Here is a 24,450-nt window from a genome sequence, read left to right as displayed (position 1 = left end):
CTTTTGCTTTAGGATCCGGAATTCAACCGCCATGCCGTCCAACGCAGCCGCGGTAAGTCTTGGAACAGACAGGGCCCCTGCTGTAGCAGATCCTGTCTGAGCGGTAGAGGCCATGGGTCCTCTGATATTATTTCTTGAAGTTCTGGGTACCAAGCTCTTCTTGGCCCATCCGGAACCACGAGTATCGTTCTTACTCCTCGTTTTCTTATTATTCGCAGTACCTTTGGTATGAGAGGCAGAGGAGGGAATACATAAACCGACTGGTACACCCACGGTGTCACTAGACCGTCCACAGCTATTGCCTGAGGGTCCCTTGACCTGGCGCAATATCTAGTTTTTTTGTTTAGGCGGGACGCCATCATGTCCACCTGTGGCCTTTCCCAACGGTTTACCAACAGTTGGAAGACTTCTGGATGAAGTCCCCACTCTCCCAGGTGTCGGTCGTGTCTGCTGAGGAAGTCTGCTTCCCAGTTGTCCACTCCCGGAATGAACACTGCTGACAGTGCTAAGACGTGATTTTCCGCCCATCGGAGAATCCTTGTGGCTTCTGCCATCGCCATCCTGCTTCTTGTGCCGCCCTGTCGGTTTACATGGGCGACTGCCGTGATGTTGTCTGATTGGATCAGTACCGGCTGGTTTTGAAGCAGAGGCCTTGCCAGACTTAGGGCATTGTAAATGGCCCTCAGTTCCAGAATATTTATGTGTAGGGACGACTCCTGACTTGACCAAAGTCCTTGGAAATTTCTTCCCTGTGTGGCTGCCCCCCAGCCTCGAAGGCTGGCATCCGTGGTTACCAGGACCCAGTCCTGTATGCCGAATCTGCGGCCCTCTTGAAGATGAGCACTCTGCAGCCATCACAGTAGAGACACCCTGGTCCTTGGAGACAGGGTTATCAGCCGATGCATCTGAAGATGCGATTCCGACCACTTGTCCAAGAGGTCCCACTGAAAGGTTCTTGCATGGAACCTGCCGAATGGAATTTTGCTTCGTAAGAAGCTACCATTTTTCCCAGGACTCGTGTGCAGTGATGCACCGATACCTGTTTTGGTTTCAGGAGGTCTCTGACTAGAGATGACAGCTCCTTGGCTTTCTCCTGCGGGAGAAACACTTTTTTTCTGTTCTGTGTCCAGAACCATCCCCAGGAACAGCAGGCGTGTGGTAGGAACCAGCTGTGACTTTGGAATGTATAGAATCCATCCGTGCTGTTGTAGCACTTCCCGAGATAGTGCTACTCCGACCAACAACTGCTCCATGGACCTCGCCTTTATAAGGAGATCGTCCAAGTACGGGATAATTAAAAACTCCCTTTTTTCGAAGGAGTATCATCATTTCTGCCATTACCTTGGTAACGACCCTCGGTGCCGTGGACCGTCCAAACGGCAGTGTTTGGAATTGGTAATGGCAATCCTGTACCACAAATCTGAGGTACTCCTGGTGAGGATGGTAAATGGGGACATGTAGGTAAGCATCCTTGATGTCCAGGGATACCATGTAATCCCCCTCCTCCAGGCTTGCAATAACCGCCCTGAGCGATTCCATCTTGAACTTGAATTTTTTTATGTATGTGTTCAAGGACTTCAAATTTAAAATGGGTCTCACCGAACCGTCCGGTTTCGGTACCACAAACAGTGTGGAATAGTAACCCCGTCCTTGTTGAAGTAGGGGCACCTTGACTATCACCTGCTGGGAATACAGCTTGTGAATTGCCTCTAGCACAGCCTCCCTGCCTGAGGGAGTTGTCGGCAAGGCAGATTTGAGGAAACGGCGGGGGGGGAGACGCCTCGAATTCCAGCCTGTACCCCTGAGATACTACTTGAAGGATCCAGGGATCCACCTGTGAGCGAGCCCACTGATCGCTGAAATTTTTTGAGGCGGCCCCCCACCGTACCTGGCTACGCCTGTGGAGCCCCCGCGTCATGCGGTGGACTCAGAGGAAGCGGGGGAAGAATTTTGATTCTGGGAACTGGCTGACTGGTGCAGCTTTTTCCCTCTTCCCTCGTCTCTGTGCAGAAAGGAAGCGCCTTTGACCCGCTTGCTTTTCTGAAGCCGAAAGGACTGTACCTGATAATACAGTGCTTTCTTAGGCTGTGAGGAAACCTGAGGTAAAAAATTTTCTTCCCAGCTGTTGCTGTGGATACGAGGTCCCAGAGACCATCCCCAAACAAATCCTCACCCTTATAAGGCTCTATGTGCCTTTTAAAGTCAGCATCACCTGTCCAGTGTCGGGTCTCTAATACCCTCCTGACAGAATGGACATTGCATTAATTCTGGAGGCCAGCCGGCAAAATATCCCTCTGTGCATCCCTCATATATAAGACGACGTCTTATGTTCGCAAAATAGTATCCCTGTTTGACAGGGTTACAGACCACGCTGCAGCAGCACTATCTGCAGGTCTCAGTCTAGTACCTGAGTGTGTAAATACAGACTTCAGGATAGCCTCCTGCTTTTTATCAGCAGGTACCTTCAAAGTGGCCGTATCCTAAGACGGCAGTGCCACCTTTTTTGACAAACGTGTGAGCGCCTTACCCACCCTAAGGGATATCTCCCAGCGTAACTTATCCTCTGGCGGGAAAAGGTACGCCATCAGTAACTTTTTAGAAATTATCAGTTTCTTATCGGGGGAACCCACGCTTTTTCACACTTCATTCACTCATTGGATGGGGGAACAAAACACTGCCTGCTTTTTCTCCCCAAACATAAGACCCTTTTTTAGTGGTACTTGGGTTAATGTCAGAAATGTGTAACACATTTTTTATTGCCGGGATCATGTAACGGATGTTCCTAGTGGATTGTGTATATGTCTCAACCTCGTCGACACTGGAGTCAGACTCCGTGTCGACATCTGTGTCTGCCATCTGAGGGAGCGGGCGTTTTTGAGCCCCTGATGGCCTTTGAGACGCCTGGGCAGGCGCGGGCTGAGAAGCCGGCTGTCCCATAGCTGTTACGTCATCCAGCCTTTTATGTAAGGAGTTGACACTGTCGGTTAATACCTTGCACCTATCCATCCACTCTGGTGTCGGCCCACAGGGGGCGACATCCCATTTATCGGCATCTGCTCCGCCTCCACATAAGCCTCCTCATCAAACATGTCGACACAGCCGTACCGACACACCGCACACACACAGGGAATGCTCTGACTGAGGACAGGACCCCACACAGCCCTTTGGGGAGACAGAGAGAGAGTATGCCAGCACACACCAGAGCGCTATATAATGTAGGGATAAACACTATCACTGAGTGAATTTTCCCCAATAGCTGCTTGTATAAACAATATTGCGCCTAAATTTAGTGCCCCCCCTCTCTTTTTAACCCTTTGAGCCTGAAAACTACAGGGAAGAGCCTGGGGAGCTGTCTTCCAGCTACACTGTGAAGAGAAAATGGCGCCAGTGTGTCGAGGGAGATAGCTCCGCCCCTTTTTCGCGGACTTTTCTCCCGCTTTTTTATGGATTCTGGCAGGGGTAATTATCACATATATAGCCTCTGGGGCTATATATTGTGATTATTTTGCCAGCCAAGGTGTTTTTATTGCTGCTCAGGGCGCCCCCCCCCCAGCGCCCTGCACCCTCAGTGACCGGAGTGTGAAGTGTGTATGAGGAGCAATGGCGCACAGCTGCAGTGCTGTGCGCTACCTTGGTGAAGACAGAAGTCTTCTGCCGCCGATTTTCCGGACCATCTTCATGCTTCTGGCTCTGTAAGGGGGACGGCGGCGCGCAGAGGCGGCCTTAGGCATAGGCAAACTAAGCAAATGCCTAGGGCATTTGGTATGCTTAGGGGCACCAGCAGCGTCTGCTGATTAAAATGATATGTGGCATGCCTATATTCTGTGTGTGACTGTGGCTGTATCTGCATACGAAATGCTATGTTTCAGTGTATTCCTGGAAATCACTGTAACGTAGCATTTCATATGCAGATACAGCCGCAGTTACACACAGAATATAGGCATGCTGCATGTCATTTTAATCAGCACAAGCTGCTTGTGCGTCCTAGCCACATAGTAATGCAAATAAGATGCATTTTCATAAACAAAAGACGCCTGACGTTAGCAGAGCTGCAAGCTGACTCGTGCCAGGCATTTCCTGCAGAACTAGCGGTGGTGCTAGGGGGCACCAGCCAAAATCTTGCCTAGGGCATCATATTGGTTAGGGCCGGCTCTGGCGGCGCGGCTCCGGGAACGAACACCAAGGACGGGTCCTGCGGTCGATCCCTCTGGAGCTAATGGTGTCCAGTAGCCTAAGAAGCCCAAGCTAGCTGCAAGCAGGTAGGTTCGCTTCTTCTCCCCTTAGTCCCTCGTTGCAGTGAGCCTGTTGCCAGCAGGTCTCACTGTAAAATAAAAAACCTAACATATACTTTCTTTCTAGGAGCTCAGGAGAGCCCCTAGTGTGCATCCAGCTCGGCCGGGCATAGAAATCTAACTGAGGTCTGGAGGAGGGGCATAGAGGGAGGAGCCAGTGCACACCAGATAGTACCTAATCTTTCTTTTAGAGTGCCCAGTCTCCTGCGGAGCCCGTCTATTCCCCATGGTCCTTACGGAGTTCCCAGCATCCACTAGGACGTCAGAGAAACAATTTAACATCATTTTTGTCCATTTTATCCAAATCATCAAGTAACGTGTCTGACCACTTTACTATAGACTTGGCAAGGCATGTACTGGCAATAGTGGGACTTGACATTGCCCTTGAAGACGTGCGCACTGATCTGAGCGTTTTATTAATCTTACGATCAGCCGGCTGCAACACCGGTCGGGTTTCCCACTCAGCCCTATCCTCCACAGGGAAAGGAAAAGCCACCTGGATCCTCTCAGGGATCTGGAATTTTTTTCGCAGGATTAACCCATGCTTTTTCAAATATAGCATTTAATGCCTTTGACGCAGGGAAGGTTAGTGAGGTTTCCTTATCAGTGAAGGAAGCCTCCTCAACCTGCTCAGGTGTTGTATCAGAAATATTCAACACATCTCTAATGGCCTCTATCATTAACTGACCTTGTGTAAGAGATGCAGTTCCTCCAAAACATATCACCATCACCGTCCGCAGTGTCAGAATCGGTACCCGTGTCAACCTGCATAATCTGGGCAAGAACACGTGTTTGGGAACATACAGAGGAGGGCCCTGAGGTGATAGAACCGGGCCAGTGCAAATTCAGATTGTGCAGCTCTATTAGAAGTCTGAGAAATCACAGATTCGATAGAGAAAAAACACTCAGGTTCTCTTCCTGGTATCTGTGCTAAACCAGTGCTATACTGATTACATGGAATGGGATCATCCTGAGAGGACATATCCTCGGCAGCATATGACACAGAGAACCTGGACATTGCTTAATGGAGACCACAGACACTACACACACACACACACACACACACACACACAGGAGGGCAGACAGAGTTCTCCCCCCCCCCCAAGAATGGCAAGAGAGACACAGAGATTGGAGCCAACCAACACACAGCGCTTTTAACATAAAGGGAGACCCCTTATCAGCGCTGACTGTGCACCTTAATAGGTTACACAGCCATTTTGCAGCCTCCCCCCCTTCTACAACCCCCTCGTACCGTGAGAGATAGCTGGAGTTGCTGTGGAGGAACTTGCTTCTTCCTGGACAGCGATGTGCAGGCAGGAAGATGGCGCTGAACGCTGCTGGGTCCGCTCTGAGGAGAAGCTCCGCCCCTATAATGGTGCTGTCTAACCGCTCTCCATAAGATTATACTGGCCTGATGTTTGATGCTGGCTGAGATCCGGGGACCCTGACAGGCTGTGTGACCAGTGTAGGGTGTAGGCGCCGGCTCAGGGCAACCCTGACAGCGCCGCACAATGTACCGCTGAGCCTCCTGGAGCGTAGTTAATACTGCACTCCTACCCTGATGCCGCCATCTTCACACCGGCCCCCCGCTTGTTAGGGGGGTTGGTGACTCACTCGCCACAATCTTCAGCTCTGTAAGGAGGTGGCGGCATGCTGCTGGGGTGAGCGATCCCCTGCGGCGGGGAATGATCTATCCCCTCTGGAGCTCAGTGTGCAGTCAGCTGAGACAGTGGCTCAGACCCCGCAGGGCGGACACTCCTCCCCCCATTAGTCCCTCGCTGCAGAGAGGCTGTTGCCAGCAGCCTCCCCGTAAAAATAAGAATTTACTCACCGGTAATTCTATTTCTCGTAGTCCGTAGTGGATGCTGGGTACTCCGTAAGGACCATGGGGAATAGACGGGCTCCGCAGGAGACTGGGCACTCTAAAAGAAAGATTAGGTACTATCTGGTGTGCACTGGCTCCTCCCTCTATGCCCCTCCTCCAGACCTCAGTTAGGGAAACTGTGCCCAGAAGAGCTGACACTACAAGGAAAGGATTTGGAATCCCGGGTAAGACTCATACCAGCCACACCAATCACACCGTACAACTTGTGATAACTATACCCAGTTAACAGTATGAACAACAAATGAGCCTCATTAACAGATGGCTCATAACAAAACCCTTTAGGTCCGCACTTGGGACGGGCTCCCAGCATCCACTACGGACTACGAGAAATAGAATTACCGGTGAGTAAATTCTTATTTTCTCTGACGTCCTAGTGGATGCTGGGTACTCCGTAAGGACCATGGGGATTATACCAAAGCTCCCAAACGGGCGGGAGAGTGTGGATGACTCTGCAGCACCGCATGAGCAAACTCAAGGTCCTCCTCAGCCAGGGTATCAAACTTTTAGAATTTTGCAAACGTGTTTGACCCCGACCAGGTAGCCGCTCGGCAAAGTTGTAATGCCGAGACCCCTTGGGCAGCCGCCCAAGAAGAGCCCCCTTCCTCGTGGAATGGGATTTTACTGATTTAGGATGCGGCAGTCCAGCCGCAGAATGTGCAAGTTGAATCGTGCTACAGATCCAGCGAGCAATAGTCTGCTTAGAAGCAGGAGCACCCAGCTTGTTGGGTGCATGCAGGATAACAGCGAGTCAGTATTTCTGACTCTAGCCGTACTGGAAACATAGATTTTCAGGGCCCGGACTACATCCAGCAACTTGGAGGCCTCCAAGTCCCGAGTAGCCGCAGGCACCACAATAGGTTGGTTCAAATGAAAGGCTGATACCACCTTAGGGAGAAATTGGTGACGAATCCTCAATTCTGCCCTGTCCCTATGGAAGATCAGATAAGGGCTTTCACATGACAAAGCCGCCAATTCTGACACACGCCTAGCCGAAGCCAAGGCCAAATATATATATGACCACTTTCCACGTGAGATACTTCAACTCCACGTTCTGAAGTGGCTCAAAACAATGTGATTTTAGGAAATCCAACACTATGTTGAGATCCCAAGGTGCCACTGGAGGCACAAAAGGGGGCTTAATATGCAGCACTCCCTTAACAACGTCTGAACTTCAGGCAGCGTCTTTCCTGGCCTTTAACAGCGTAGGAATCACTTCATCTGGAATGCCCTTTTCCGTTAGGATCCGGCGTTCAACCGCCAAGCCTTCAAACGCAGCCGCGGTAAGTCTTGGAACAGACAGGGCCCCTGCAGTAACAGGTCCTGTCTGAGAGACAGAGGCCATGGGTCCTCCGAGATCATTTCTTGTAGTTCTGGGTACCAAGTTCTTCTTGGCCAATCCGGAACTACGAGTATAGTTCTTACTCCTCTTTTACTTACTATCCTCAGCACCTTGGGTATGAGAGGAAGAGGAGGAAACACAGAAACCGACAGGTACACCCACGGTGTCACAAGTGCGTCCACAGCTATCGCCTGAGGGTCCCTTGACCTGGCGCAATACTTTTTTAGCTTTTTGTTGAGGCGGGACGCCATCATGTCCACCTGTGGCCGTTCCCAACGGTTCACAATCTGCGTGAAGACTTCTGGATGAAGTCCCCACTCTCCCGGGTGGTGGTCGTGCCTGCTGAGGAAGTCTGCTTCCTAGTTTTCCACACCCGGAATGAACACTGCTGAGAGTGTTAGCACGTGATACTTCGCCCATCGGAGAATCCTTGTGGCTTCTGCCAACGCCATCCTGCTTCTTGTGCCGCCTTGTCGGTTTACATGGGCGACAGCCGTGATGTTGTCTGACTGAATCAGCACCGGCTGGTTTTGAAGCAGGGGTTCTGCTTGCCTTAGGGCATTGTAAATGGCCCTTAGGTCCAGAATATTTATGTGTAGGGATGTCTCCTGACTCGACCATTGTCCTTGGAAATTTCTTCCCTGAGTGACTGCTCCCCAACCTCGGAGGCTTGCATCCGTGGTCACCAGGACCCAGTCCTGAATGCCGAATCTGCGGCCCTCGAGAAGATGAGCACTCTGCAGCCACCACAGCAGAGACACCCTGGCCATCTGAAGATGCGATCCTCACTTGTCTAACAGGTCCCACTGAAAATTCCTTGCATGGAACCTGCCGAAGGGAATTGCTTCGTAAGAAGCTACCATCTTTTCCAGGACTCGTGTGCAATGATGCACCGACACCTGTTTTGAATTCAGGAGGTCTCTGACCAGAGATGACAACTCCTTGGGCTTCTCCTCCGGGAGAAATACCTTCTTCTGTTCTGTGTCCAGAAACATGCCCAATATCAGCAGACGCGTCGTAGGAACCAGCTGCGACTTTGGGATATTCAGAATCCAGCCGTGCTGTTGTAGCACTTCCTGAGATAGTGCTACTCCGATCAACGACTGCTCCTTGGACCTCGCCTTTATAAGGAGATCGTCCAAGTACGGGATAATTATAACTCCCTTCTTTCGAAGGAGTATCATCATTTCGGCCATTACCTTGGAACACACCCTCGGTGCCGTGGACAGACCAAACGGCAACGTCTGGAATTGGTAATGGCAGTTCTGTACCCCAACCTTGAGGTACTCCTGGTGAGGTGGGTAAATGGGGACATGTAGGTAAGCATCCATGATGTCCAGTGATACCATGTAATCCCCCTCTTCCAGGCTTGCAATAACCGCCCTGAGCGATTCCATTTTGAACTTGAACTTCCTTATATAAGTGTTCAAGGATTTCAAATTTAGAATGGGTCTCACCGAACCGTCTGGTTTCGGTACCACAAACATTGTGGAATAGTAACCCCGTCCCTGTTGAAGGAGGGGAACTTTGATTATCACCTGCTGGAGGTACAGCTTGTGAATTGCCGCCAGTACTACCTCCCTGTCCTGGGGAGTAGCTGGCAAGGCTGATTTGAGGTAACGGCGAGGGGGAGACGCCTCAAATTCCAGCTTGTATCCCTGAGATACCACTTGTAGAACCCAGAGATCCACCTGTGAGCGAACCCACTGGTCGCTGAAGTTGCGGAGACGCGCCCCCACCGCACCTGGCTCCGTCTGTGGAGCCTCAGCGTCATGCGGTGGACTTCGTAGAAGCAGGGGAGGATTTTTGTTCCTGGGAACTGGCTGTCTGGTGAAGCTTTTTCCCTCTCCCCCTGCCTCTGGGCAGAAAGGAAGCACCTTTGATCCGCTTGCCTTTCTGAGGCCGAAAGGACTGTACCTGATAGTACGGTGCTTTCTTAGGTTGTGAGGGAGCCTGAGGTAAAAATGTCGATTTCCCAGCTGTTGCTGTGGATACGAGGTCCGAGAGACCATCCCCAAACAATTCCTCACCCTTATAAGGCAAAACCTCCATGTGCCTTTTAGAATCAGCATCACCTGTCCACTGCCGGGTCCATAATACCCTCCTGGCAGAAATGGACATTGCATTAATTCTAGATGCCAGCCGGCAAATATCCCTCTGTGCATCCCTCATATATAAGACGACGTCTTTAATATGCTCTATGGTTAGCAAAATAGTATCCCTGTCGAGGGTATCAATATTATCTGACAGGGTATCAGACCACGCTGCTGCAGCAGCACTACACATCCATGCTGAAGCAATTGCAGGTCTCAGTATAGTACCTGAGTGTGTATATACAGACTTCAGGATAGCCTCCTGCTATCTATCAGCAGGCTCCTTCAAGGCGGCTGTGTCCTAAGACGGCAGTGCCACCTTTTTTGACAAGCGTGTGAGCGCCTTATCCACCCTAGGAGATATCTCCCAACGTGACCTATCCTCTGGCGGGAAAGGGTACGCCATTAGTAACTTTTTAGAAATTACCAGTTTCTTATCGGGGGAACCCCACGCTTCTTCACACACTTCATTCAACTCATCTGATGGGGGAAAAACACTGGCTGCTTTTTCTCCCCAAACATAATACCCTTTTTAGTGGTACCTGAGTTAATGTCAGAAATGTGTAACACATTTTTCATTGCCGTAAACATGCAACGGATGCCCCTTGTGGATTGTGTATATGTCTCATCCTCGTCGACACTGGAGTCAGACTCCGTGTCGACATCTGTGTCTGCCATCTGAGGTAGCGGGCGTTTGTGAGCCCCTGATGGTCTTTGAGACGCCTGGGCAGGCACGGGCTGAGAAGCCGGCTGTCCCACGGCTGTTACGTCATCCAGCCTTTTATGTAAGGAGTTGACACTGTAGGATAATACCTTCCACATATCCATCCACTCTGGTGTCGAACCCGCAGGGGGTGACATCACACTTATCGGCACCTGCTCCGCCTCCACATAAGCCTCCTCATCAAACATGTCGACACAGCCGTACTGACACACCGCACACACACAGGGAATGCTCTGACTGAGGACAGGACCCACAAAGTCCTTTGGGGAGACAGAGAGAGTGTATGCCAGCACACACCACAGCGCTATATAAACAGGGATTTACACTAGACAAAGTGATTTTCCCTATAGCAGCTATAATATACAGTTTTGCGCCTAAATTTAGTGCCCCCCCTCTCTTTTTTACCCTATTGAGCCTGCAAGAGGAAATGGCGCCAGTGTGCTGAGGGAGATAGCCCCGCCCCTTTTACGACGGGCTTCTCCCGCTCTTTTATTAATATTATGGCAGGGGATTTTTACACATATATAGTTTATTAGACTATATTATGTGTTATTTAGCCATTTTAAGGTACTCTAATTGCAGCCCAGGGCGCCCCACCCGGCGCCCTGCACCCATCAGTGACCGGAGTATGTGGTGTGCATAGGGAGCAATGGCGCACAGCTGCAGTGCTGTGCGCTACCTTAATGAAGACCGGAGTCTTCAGCCGCCGATTTCCAGGACGTTCTTCTTGCTTCTGGCTCTGCAAGGGGGACGGCGGCGCGGCTCCGGGACCGGACGACCGAGGCTGGGCCTGTGTTCGATCCCTCTGGAGCTAATGGTGTTCAGTAGCCTAGAAGCCCAAGCTAGCTGCAAGCAGGTAGGTTCGCTTCTCTCCCCTAAGTCCCTCGTAGCAGTGAGTCTGTTGCCAGCAGATCTCACTGAAAATAAAAAACCTAATAAATACTTTCTTTACTAGAAGCTCAGGAGAGCCCCTAGTGTGCAACCAGCTCGAGCCGGGCACAGATTCTAACTGAGGTCTGGAGGAGGGGCATAGAGGGAGGAGCCAGTGCACACCAGATAGTACCTAATCTTTCTTTTAGAGTGTCCAGTCTCCTGCGGAGCCCGTCTATTCCCCATGGTCCTTACGGAGTACCCAGCATCCACTAGGACGTCAGAGAAATAATAAACTCTAAAAATAAACTTTACCAAGGAAACTCTGGAGAGCTCCTTCAGCTGTGACCGGCTCCTCCAGGCACATTTTCTAAACTGAGTCTGGTAGGAGGGGCATAGAGGGAGGAGTCAGCCCACACTCTCAAACTCGTAAAGCTCCTGGTGGACCCATCTATACCCCACGGTACTAATATGGACTCCAGAATCCTCTAGGACGTAAGAGAAAAAAGGAAAAACGAGTTTTATGGTAAGAACTTACCCTTGTTAAAACTCTTTCTGCGAGGTACACTGGGCTCCACAAGTCTGGACAATGGGGTGTAGAGTAGGATCTTGATCCGGGGCACCAACAGGCTCAAAGCTTTGACCTTCTTCCCAAGATGCATAGTGCCGCCTCCTATATCACCCCGCCTCCCTGCACAGGAGCTCAGTTTAGTTAACCAGCCCAATGCAGTAGCAGGAAAAGAGACGACAACGGTTAGTAGCCACATACACCACACTCTCACGACAAGAGAAGTGTCAGCGGCTAATGCCATATCAACCCAAAGAAGCTGAGTGCGTCAGGGTGGGCGCCTTGTGGAGCCCAGTGTACCTCACAGAAAGAGTTTTAACAAAGGTAAGTTCTTACCATAAAACTCGTTTTCTGCTGCCGTGTACACTGGGCTCCACAAGTCTGGACAATGGGGATGTCCTAAAGCAGTTCCTTATGGGAGGGGACGCACTGTAGCGGGCACAAGAACCCGGCGTCCAAAGGAAGCATCCTGGGAAGCGGCAGTATCGAAGGCATAGAACCTTATGAACGTGTTCCCGGAGGACTACGTAGCCGCCTTGCACAATTGATCAAGGGTCGCACCACGTTGGGCCGCCCAAGAAGGTCCAACAGACCGAGTAGAATGGGCCGTAATATGAACAGGAGCTGACAGACCAGCCTTCACATAAGCATGCGCAATCACCATTCTAATCCACCTGGCCAGGGTCTGCTTGTGAGCAGGCCAGCCACGTTTGTGAAATCCAAACAAAACAAAGAGAGAATCAGACTTTCAAATAGAAGCAATTCTCTTCACATAGATATGGAGAGCCCGTACCACATCCAAAGACCACTCTTTGGGAGACAAATCAGGAGAGACAAAAGCTGGAACCACAATCTCCTGATTAAGGTGGAACGAAGAAACCACCTTAGGCAAATATCCGGGACGAGTCCTAAGAACCGCCCGGTCACGGTGAAAAATCAGATATGGGGAACTACAAGACAAGGCACCCAAATCCGACACTCTTCTAGCAGAGGCAATAACCAACAGAACACCACCTTAAGTGAAAGCCACTTAAGGTCAGCTGAACCAAGAGGTTCAAATGGAGACTCTTGTAACGCCTCCAAAACCACGACAAGTCCCAAGGAGCCACAGGCGGGACATAGGGAGGTTGTATACGCAACACACCCTGAGTGAAAGTATGAACATCAGGTAAAGTCGCAATTTTTCTCTGAAACCACGCCGACAAGGCAGAAATATGAACCTTGAGGGAGGCCAGACGCAGGCCTAAATCTAGGCCCTGCTGTAGAAAAGCCAAAAGTTTGGCTGTACTAAACTTGGAAGCGTCATAATGGTTAGATGCGCACCAAACAAAGTAGGAATGCGAGACCCGATGGTAAATCCGAGCAGAGGCCGGTTTCTGGGCCCGCAACATAGTTTTAATGATCTCTTCAGAAAAACCCTTAGCTCTTAAGACGGAAACTTCAAGAGCCACGCCGTCAAAGACAGCCGGGCTAGGTCCTGGTATACACAGGGGGCCTGAACGAGGAGGTCTGGGCGTTGTGGAAGTAGAAGTGGACGATAGGCCTTGCAGGTCTGAGAACCAGTGCCGTCTAGGCCACGCCGGAGCTATGAGAAGCAGATTTCCTTTTTCTTGCTTGAACTTCCGAATTACCCTGGGCAGGAGTGACACCTGAGGGAACACGTACGGCAGCCGAAACCTCCACGGCACTGCCAGCGCATCCACAAATGTTGCTTGAGGATCCCTTGTCCTTGCTCTGAAGACCGGAACCTTGTGATTGTGTCGAGACGCAATCAGATCCACATCTGGAAGACCCCACCTTTCCACGAGGAGCTGAAACACTTCTGGATGGAGGCCCCACTCGCCGGCATGCACGTTCTGACGCCTGAGAAAGTCCGCTTCCCAATTCAGGACTCCCGGAATGAATATTGCCGATATTGCCGGTAGATGGCGTTCTGCTTAACGTAGAATCCGTGAGGCTTCCTTCATTGCCAAACGGCTTTGAGTGCCGCCTTGATGATTTATGTAAGCCACTGTGGTGGCGTTGTCCGACTGTACTTGAACAGGATGGTTCTGAATCAAATTCTGGGCTAGGTTCAACGCATTGAAGACTGCCCGCAATTCCAGAATGTTGATCGAGAGGAGAGATTCCTCCTTGGTCCACCGACCCTGCAAGGATTGCTGCTCCAGCACCGCGCCCCAACCTCTTAGACTGGCATCTGTTGTCAACAGGACCCATTTGGATATCCAGAAGGGACGGCCTCTGCACAATTGTCAGTACTGGAGCCAACAGAGCAGCGACAGACGGACCTCCGGAGTCAAAGAGATCATTTGAGACCTGATCCGGTGAGGCAGGCCGTCCCACTTGGCTAGAATCAGCTTCTGGAGGGGGCGAGAATGGAATTGAGCATACTCCACCATGTCGAATGCTGATACCATGAGGCCCAGCACCTGCATTGCCGAATGTATCGACACTTGCGGACGAGAAAGGAAGCAACGAATCCTGTCCTGAAGTTTCAGGACTTTCTCCTGAGACAAGAACAACCTCTGGTTGTGAGTGTCCAACAGCGCTCCCAGATGCACCATACTCTGAGCAGGGACCAGGGAGGATTTCTTCCAGTTGATGAGCCACCCGTGGGCTTGTAGAAACCGGACCGTCATATCCAGATGACGCAGGAGAAGATCTGGGGAATTTGCCAGGATTAACAAGTCGTCCAGATACGGCAGTATCCTGACCCCTTGACGGCGGAGTACCACCGTCATCACCGCCATAACTTTGGTGAAGACTCGCGGAGCCGTTGTTAAACCAAAAGGTAACGCCCGAAACTGGTAATGGAGGTTGCCAATAGCAAACCTCAGGTATTGTTGATGTGACACTGCTATAGGAATATGCAGGTAAGCATCCTGTATGTCCAGGGAGACCATGTAGTCCCCAGGTTCCAAGGCCAGAACTATAGAGCGAAGGGTTTCCATACGGAACTTGGAAACCTTCACAAACTTGTTCAGTGCCTTGAGGTTGAGAATGGGCCGGGAGGACCCATTCGGTTTCGGGACTAGAAACAGCGGATAATAGTACCCCCGACCCCTCTGAGCAAGAGGCACCTGTACTACGACTCCTGTATCCAGGAGGGACTGTACCACCGAATGCAGAGTGTCTGCCTTTGTCTGGTCCGACGGGACGTCTGTCTGGCAAAATCGATGAGGGGGTCGGTTTTTAAAGGCTATGGCGTAACCTCGAGTGACAATTTCCCGTACCCAGGCATCTAAAGTGGTCTTCAACCATTCCTGGGTATACCCTAGAAGCCGGCTCCCCACCCAGGGGGAGGCCCGCCCTGTCATGCGGCAGGCTTATAGGTCTTGGCTGCTGGTTGACGGGCAGCCCAGGCTCTTTTGGGCTTCGGCTTACCAGGTTTGGAAGTGCGGGCCTGCTTGTGGTACGCCTGACATTTTGCTTTACCTGAAGGACGAAAGGGGTGAAAGGACGTGCCTTTGGCCTTCGACACAGAAGGAGCTGTATTAGGCAGACAGGCAGTTTTGGCAGTAGCCAAGTAAGCCACGATCTTATTTAAGTCCTCCACAAACAGAATATCCCCCTTGAAAGGGAGTACCTCCAGGGTTTTTCTTGAGTCCAGATCCACAGACCAGGATCTCAGCCACAATGTCCTGCGAGCCAGGACTGACGTAGTAGAGACCTTGGCTGCTAGGATACCGGCATCAGAAGCCACCTCTTTAATATAGTGAGAAGCTGTGACAATATATGACAAGCATTGTCTAGCATGGTCAGAGGAGATTTCAGCTTCTAACTCCAAGGCCCATGCTTCAATAGCCTCTGCTGCCCATGTAGCTGCAATAGTGGGCCTATGTGCAGCACCCGTGAGGGTGTAAATCGCTTTTAGACAACCCTCAACATGTTTTTCCGTAGGCTCTTTTAGAGACGTGACGGTATTGACAGTTAGAGATGAGGAAACCACCATCCTAGCCACATGTGAGTCTACTGGAGGAGGCGTTTCCCAATTCTTAGACAGCTCTGGCGCGAGGGGATAGCGAGCCAGCATCTTCTTTTGAGGCACAAACTTCGTACCCGGGCTTTGCCATGGTTCCTGATGTATATCCACTAGGTGGTCAGAGTGAGGTAAAACTTGTTTAACCACCTTCTGACGCTTGAACCTATCTGGTTTCTTAGGAGGAACGGATGGCTCGGGATCATCCGTAATCTGAAGAATTAACTTAATAGCCTCCAAAAGATCAGGAACATCCACATGTGAACTACCCTCCCCATCAGCCGTATCTGAGTCAGAACCTGTGGGGTCAGTGTATGTGCTGTCTTCATCAGACGAGATGTCAGTGATAGCAGTGGATTGTGAGGAGACGAGCGCTCGCTTAGAGGACCTCTTGGACTTAGGCGAGCGTTGGTCAGACTTTTTAGTAGTCAGGGACTGGTTCAACTTCTTTAATTGAGCAGATAAATCGTCCGCCCATGGCGGGTTAGCTGCAGGGACCACATACGGTTGTACCGGCATTCGGGGTCCCATAGGGGGTGTTAGTTTATGAACTAGCGTATGCAGAAGCGTGGAAAAAGCGGCCCACAGAGGGTCAGTATGTGCCTCCGTTGCCACAGTCCCACTGGGGGGCAAGGAGCCCCCAGAACCAGAGCCCACAGCTGCTATATTCTCCCCATATATGCCTGTGGCTTCAGCAACACCAGCAGTGTGTTCCGCCCCAGAACCGTTACCCTCAGAAGCAGACATGATATAACTTGCAGTATGAGGTAATACAGTACAATTATTAGCAGCACTATATCCCTAAACCCAAACCCCTGCGCAGTGTAGTCAGCACCAGCAGAGATAAAGGAGAGATATGGTGACTAAATCACAGAGAAAAATACGTAATACGGTATATCTTTGTGAAAATCCTATATTAAATAACACCTGACGCACCAAGCCCCCTCAGGTTATAGAATATAGGGATAGCAAGTTGAGTGAAAGACACGAGATGGACACCACTCAGCTATCAATGCACACACAAATAGTCACAGTTTGTACAATGCAGAGGTTATTACAGACAATAATACTGCACTGGACTAGCTTACACAGCTATATAGTCAATAGATATAACACTAAACAGTAGGAACTGGATGTATATCACAGGGTAATTGTACTATAAACTACTGACTAAATGCACTCTTTCTTACTAACACTGACTAAAAAGGCAGGTAGAATACTTAAGTGTCATGTAAAGGCACAGCGCTGACAACCAGGTGGCTTTACATAGGAGGATTTGCCCAAGCAGTCCCAGGAACAGTGAGCTGAGGAGTAATGGCGCCGCAGACACTGACAGGGAGTGTGGAAAAGACAGAGATGCAGCTCCAGGGCGGGAACACTTGCTGGAAATGGCGCTTCAGGTCTAAGCCTTATCCCCCTTGCTAGCAAAACCACCGGGTACTGTGGGCGATATTAAAATCGGTTTTAAGAGAAAACCTGACCTGCGCCCATGCCGTGGTGATCTAGTGGGATCGCCTGTACTGCCACAGTGTCCACCGCCAGAGCCCTCGGCCCGCCTCCCACTGACCGCGCCGGATCGCGATAAAGACCGGGTCCCGCGAGCGGGACCCACTTACCACCTCCCGAAGCGCGGCCACGCGATCCTGGAGAGCCCCAGCCGTGTGTGTCTAATATGAAGGAAACCGGAGCCTCCGCTGTAGGTACCCGGGCAACCAGGGCTCGGGAGTGTACAGCGCCGCTGGGGAGAGCTGGAGCTGCAGCAGAGAATGACAGAAGACATTTACCCCTGCTGCTGCCCTTGAAGTCTTCACTTTTTACCTCATAAAAAGCTTTTCTCAGGGCTGCTTGGAGCAGCCCCTCTGTTAAGTGCCTGCTTACTGCAGCACCAACTGACAAACTGAGCTCCTGTGCAGGGAGGCGGGGTGATATAGGAGGCGGCGCTATGCATCTTGGGAAGAAGGTCAAAGCTTTGAGCCTGTTGGTGCCTCGGATCAAGATCCTACTCTACACCCCATTGTCCAGACTTGTGGAGCCCAGTGTACCCAGCAGCAGAAATATAAATAATGTTGAAGTAAAGGAAAAAGACTATAAAGCCATTTAATGTTCACTATAATTAGAAATAGCCTAAAAATAAGCAATCCAAAAGAGAAGAGATTATTACACACACTAAATTACAAGTATCTGCATGCATTTTCCTTACTTGTCCTTGGACAGCTCGTAGAATTGCTTATTAACACTACCAATACACATCAGTGAGATGGGATCTAAATATGACAGAATTTTCAGTAGTATTTCAGATGGAAGGCTGCAAGATACAAAAGAAAGCATTTTATACATTGCTAATCATAGCTAAGACACTCTGCTTTGGGTTTTAATACTACAAGACCATCTGGGACACATTTAAGTACTTGCTAATTGTAGATCCCAGAACAGTAGTTTGTCATTGTGACCCCTGTCTACTGCAAATAGCTGATAAATAGATGACAACGTATGAAATTAATAACAAGGTATAAAAACACATTGCTATGATTTTTTCAGCACTGTGATAAAACAACAACGCACTGGTCATATTATATTACAGTCAAATAACATTACATTATTAATTAGAAAAGACAATTGTTTATCCAATAATTTATTTGGATACCTCCCGATACTTGAAATAGGTCTCCAATCTAAATCCAGTCTCTTAACATTGAAAGACATTGTTGTTGCAATATGACAGGCAGTGATACTCCCTTAGCAACCTCAGCAAGTATCGAAACAACCTACAATATAGAACACAGCTTTCCCCATTTACTGTGGAGATTAGTAAGAAAAATTCTTCCTTAAACCCAAAGCCATCTAATGGCAGCACAAAATAACCACTGGAGGTGTTCATATCAATCTACAGTACATTTCTGCCAGGACTCATAGGGTGGCAAAGAAAAAGAAACATCTCTACGGTGGAGCAGTAGTTTGCACAGGCAGAGTGGAGGTGTTACAAATTAAGAAATGAGAAGGCAGACTGTTGCACCTTGTTGTACAAGATTTATTGTAACGTTAATTGTCTATACTTCACAAACAAGTCAACACAGAACACTTCGACACACAAAGTTTAAGGTGCATACACACTAGGCAATTCACTCCAGGAGCGACATCGCCTAGTGCAGGCATGTCCAAACTGTGGCCCTCCAGCTGTTGTGAAACTACATATCCCAGCATGCAATGACACAGTTTTGCTGTCAGAGAATGCTAAAGCTGTGTCAGGGCATGTTGGGATGTGTAGTTTCTCAACAGCTGGAGGGCCGCAGTTTGGACATGCCTGGCCTAGTGTGTCTCCTCCCATGCCGCCCGATGTGGGCATACACACTGTGCAATATCACACAGTGAAGTCAGGCCGCAACCGGCCCGAACAGAAAACATCTGACAATATCGTCAAATTGAGCTGCATGCACAGCCAACAGACCGCGCATCGGCTGTCGTCTGCAGCATACACACTGGGCAATATAGTAAGCAATATCGCTCAGGAGGGTAAAAATGAGCGATTTTACTTACTATATTGCCTAGTGTGTACAAGCCTTTGGAGTAGTTTAGTTACATGGATCAATATTGGTGGATCCAGGAAGGGGGAGGGGGGTGATGCCCCCTCTGTTCTTTCTTCTTTTTTTTTAAAAGGAGAGCAGCAGCAGCAGCAGCACTGTTGCTGTGTTGTGGTCACTGAAGGGGCCAGGAGGCGTGCTGTGGTGTAGACAATGAAGGGGACAAGGAAGGGGAGGGTGGAAAGGGTAGACGTGCTGTGAGGTGGATACTGAGGGAAAGAGACTGCTATTCTCCCCCAGCTTCCTATGTACACGTACACACCCTGGGTTCTCTGGACCCTGCTACAGCCACTAGGGCTACCAATCTTCTTTACAGTAAGTGTGCAGCCGATGGCGCATTCTGCATCAGGTGCACCGCAATGCAGAGTAACCAGTGTATGCTCCAGGATGCCAAACTGAAATATACGTTATGGTAAGAACTTACTGTTGATAACGGTATTTCTCCTAAGTCCACAGGATAACATTGGGATATGATGAAGCAACAGCAGATTTGCAACAAACGGACAAAGCTTTTCTGCCTCCCAGCATGCAACAGGCCCGTCCATATATCCCTGCGTCCTGGCTCAGGCAAATCAGTTGTTTTTCCAAAGCTCAAGGCAGAGGCATCATAGAGAGCCCTAATCAGGCGAGAAGAGCACACATGCACACCCTTCCGTACAAGAAGGAAAAGGTTAGTGAGTAAAAGGATCTTCAAATCAGGTGTGTCAGGGTGGGATCCCTGTGGATCCTGTGGAGTTAGGAGAAACACCATTATCAACGGTAAGTTCTTACCAAAACGTATATATTTCCTGCAGGGTCCACAGGTTATCCACAGGATAACATTGGGATGTCCCAAAGCAAGTTACTTGTGAGCACGCTCTTGATTGGACAGGAAAATCCTTCACCGGAATTCAGCGTCCTGAGAGGCAAAGGTATCAACGGCATAATGTCTAATGAATGTGTTAATGGAAGACCATGTGGCTGCCTTACATATCTGTTGTGCCGCCCATGATGAACCTACCTTACGAGTAGAGTGAGCAAAGACATTATCGGGAACAGGGAGAATATGCTTGAGAATATGCTTCTGAAATAGTCATCCGAAGCCACCTCGCCAGTGTCTGCTTATCAGCAGGCCATTCTCTCTTGTGAAATCCGTACAGAATGAAGAGAAAATCTGTCTTTCTAATAGCACTGGTACGATCTACGAAGATCCTTAAAGCACGGACTACGTCCAACGATGCATGTCCCGCAGAAGAGTCCGGCCCTTGGAAAGCCGGGACTACAATTTTTTCGTTAAAGTGGAATTTAGACACCACCTTAGGATGCATAAAAGATCAGAAATGCAGGACGACATAACAATGCCTCTAAATCTGAAACTCTTCTAGCTGAAGCCATGGCCAGTACATAGAGAACTTTAGCTGTCAACCATTTAAGATCCACTCTTTCAAGTGCTTCAAATGGGGCAACTTGAAGGGCCTTTAGGACTAAACTTAAGTCCCAAGGCACTGTAGGAGGAGCAAAAGGAGGTTGAATGTGCAGCATGCCCTGGAAAAAAGTGCCCACATCCTGTAGGTTGCCAATTTTGTTTTGGAACCATATAGTCAATGCTGACACTTGCACTTTCAAGGAAGCCACCCTTAAACCTTTATTCATTCCTTCCTGAAGGAATGTTAAGACCCTGGAAACACTGAAAGACCTAGGGTCAAATTTCCGTTCACTACACCACTGAATATAGGTTTGCCATATTCGGTGATAAATACGAGCTGAGGAAGGTTTCCTTGCTCTGAGCATTGCTTGAATTACCTGTTGTGAGAATCCTCTTGACTTCAGGATAGAGGTCTTAAGAGAAACGCCGTAAAAGACAGTCGATCCAGGTGCTTGTGATAGCAAGGACACGGAGACAGTAGATCTGGACATTGAGGGAGTAGGAATGGAGCATCCATCGACATCCTCTGCAGATCTGTGTTACAATGTCTTCTGGTCGAAGTCGGAGCTATTAGTATCACAGCACCCATTCCTTGTTTTACCTTTCTCACCACCCTGGGTAATAAGGCGATTGGTGAAAACACATAGGCTAGATGAAAGTGCCATCTCACCGACAGGGCATCCACAAAGATCGCTCTGGGATCCTTTGTTCTTGACCCGTATGCGAGAATTTTGTTGTTCCGACGGGGACACCATGAGACCTATCTCCGGCAACCCCCACCTGTCAACTAGTTTCTGGAAGACATTCGGATGTAGAGCCCATTCGTTTGTCGACTGAGAAAATCTGCTTCCCAGTTTAGGACTACCGGAACGAACACTGCGGACAAGGCTGGATGATGAAGTTCTGCCCACTTTAACATGTGACTTAACTCCTTCATTGCTTTTTGGCTGTGAATTCATCCCTGATGGTTGAGGTATGCTACTGCTGTCACATTGTCCGATCGGATCTGAACTTGTTTCCCCTGAAGGATGTCCTTTGCCTGAATCAGCACCATGTATATGGCCCGGAGTTCCAACATATATAAGGCAACTTTCTTCTTTGGTCTACTGCCCCTGGAAACAAAACCTTCTTTACACTGCTCCCCAGCCCTGAAGGCTGGCATCCGTTGTCAGAATTTCCCAATCTGATATCCAAAAGGGTCTCCCTTTGTACAGATGGGAAGTCTCTAGCCACCAGACTAACGACCTCCTTACTTCCAGAGTAAGGACCATAGTCTGCGTTTTTATTGTCTAATGAAAACCATTCCATTTGGTAAGGATCAGATGTTGCAGAGGCCTTGAATGGAACGGAGCATACTCTACCATGTCGAATGTAGACACCATCAATCCCATCACACGCATTGCTGCGTGAATGGACACCCTTCAACTGTGCAACACCTCCTGAATCCTTGACTGAACTTCAGCCCCCAAGTGAGCTATCCGCTGTGATAGAACCAGAGACGACTTCGCCCAATTTATGAGCCAACATTGCTTCTACAGACACGTTATGGTCTGTTGCAGATGACACAAAAGCAATTCCTAAGACTGTGCCAGGATAAACAGATCGTCGAGGTATGGAATTGTTTTATCCCCTGCAGGCAGAGATAAGCTGCTATTACCACCATAATTTTGGTAAATACTTTGGGGGCTGTGGCCAATCCAAATGGCAGGGCCTGGAACTGAAAATGCTGTTGGAGGATAGCGAACCTGAGATAGCAGTGATGGGACAGGGCTATAGGAACATGAATGTAAACGTCCTGGATATCCAAGGATACCATAAAATCCCCTGGCTCCATGGCCAAAATTATGGAATGTAAAGACTCCATATGAAAACGAGGCACCCAAATGTACTTGTTCAGCATTTTGAGATTGAGTATGGGCCGGAATGACCCATTTGGCTTCTGGACTAGAAACAGGTTGGAGTAAAAACCCTGTCCTCGTTGTGCAGGAGGAACTGGAATGATTACTCCTGACTGAAGCATTTTCTGAATTGCCTCTTGCAAAGCCCTGGCCTTCATCTCTACCAGAGACAGGCTGGTACAAAAAAATCTTTGAGGAGTGTGCTTCTTGAAAGCAAATGCATAACAGAGAGATACCGCTTCTTGCACCCAGGCATCTGTTGTAGACTGCTGCCAGATCTGTGCAAATCCCCCAGGAGGAGGCCCACGCCATCAGGCTGATGGCTTATCTTCTGTTTTAGAAACCGGTCCTCTGGTAGCCCAATGCTTTTTAGTCTTGCCAGACTTGTTGCAGTGGGACTGTTTGCCATCACCTTTTCCTTATGCTATTCCTTGAGACCGAAGGGGCCGAAAAGCTGGAACTTTAGGCTTGAATGTGTATGTAGAAGGAAAGTTTACTTTCTTGCAGTCTGCTTCTGACTCCAAAATACTGGTTAATTCTTTACCAAAAAGAATATCTACAGAAAAAGGTAAAGACACAGGTAATGTAGATTTTCGCACTAATCAAATAACATGCATATCTACTTTGGGGGCCACCTCCCTCTTTAAACAGTCCCCAGCTGTAAGAGGATACTTGAAACTCCATTTCCTAGGAATTCTAAGTCTCGTACTGGGAGTAGCCCAAGCCTCCTCCATAATTTCTGCCAGCTGATCTGACCAAGGAAACTCAGTCTTAACTGTTTTGGGACGTTTAAACACAGGTGCCTTGAATTTTAACAAAGGTTCTGCTGATTCTATTAAGGATAGAATGGCTTTCATTGCCTTAACTAACTCAGATACGTCCACTGAGCTGAGACCTTCTTTCTCATCTTCGTATGCAGAACCAGAGTGTAATGAGTCTTCATCTTCCGAAGAATCCTCATCTGAAACATGTGTAGACTGTGAAGATATTGGGGGTCATTCCGAGTTGATCGCTAGCTGCCATTGTTCGCAGCGCAGCGATCAGGCTAAAAATCTGCATTTCTGCGCATGCGTATGGGTTGCAGTGCGCACGCGCAACGTACTTTCTCAAAAAACTGTGTAGTTTCACACAAGGTCTAGCGACGCTTTTCTGTCGCACTGCTGATCGTTGAGTGATTGAAAGACAGTGGGTGTTTCTGGGTGGTAACTGACCGCTTTCCGGGAGTGTACTAAAAAACGCAGGCGTGTCAGGCAAAAATGCAGGCGTGCCTGGGGAAACTGGGGAGTGGCTGGCCGAACCTAGGGCGTATTTGTGACGTTAAAGCAGGAACTAAACAGACTGAAGTGATCGCAAGATAGGAGTAGGTCTGCAGCTACTCAAACTGCTTGAAAATATTTTGCCGCTGTTCTGCGATCCTTTTGGTCGCACTTCTGCTAAGCTAAGATACACTCCCAGAGGGCGGCGGCTTAGCATTTGCACCGCTGCTAAAAACTGCTAGCGAGCGATCAACTCGGAATGAGGGCCATTGTTTCATGTCTATGTGATTTACTTACCACTGGCCTTTCAGCATTTATTTGTTCAGAGGCTGCTACTCCTCCTGCTAGAAGTGATAAACTGCAGGTGGAATTCTGCATGTAAGGGTTAATAGTGTAACCTATCCCTGGTACAGAAGTTGGAATTATCAGCTCAGCTATACTGGATAATGTCTGTGCAAACATAGCCCATGGGCGATCAATTTGCACAAGTGTCTGCCTTGTATTTTTCAAGAGACCTTGGTGAAAGCTAAAACAATTTGCACACAAACCATCCTGAACCAGAT

At 49.2% G+C, this 24,450-nt stretch overlaps 1 protein-coding gene across 4 annotated transcripts in view; it reads right to left on the bottom strand.

Annotated features, from left to right (window-relative positions):
- Positions 1-24,450, bottom strand: part of FBXO15 (F-box protein 15) — a 660,886-nt gene that overhangs the window by 325,469 nt on the left and 310,967 nt on the right. For all 4 annotated transcript variants that reach the window (XM_063923380.1, XM_063923382.1, XM_063923379.1 and 1 more), the window contains exon 4: positions 17,951-18,055. In XM_063923380.1, coding sequence (XP_063779450.1) covers positions 17,951-18,055 — 105 coding nt within the window. The remainder of the gene's footprint in view (positions 1-17,950; positions 18,056-24,450) is intronic.

Source organism: Pseudophryne corroboree, chromosome 5 (genome assembly GCF_028390025.1).
Source record: "Pseudophryne corroboree isolate aPseCor3 chromosome 5, aPseCor3.hap2, whole genome shotgun sequence".
NCBI classification, from domain to species: Eukaryota; Metazoa; Chordata; class Amphibia; order Anura; family Myobatrachidae; genus Pseudophryne; species Pseudophryne corroboree.
This window is presented reverse-complemented; position numbering and strand designations above follow the sequence as displayed.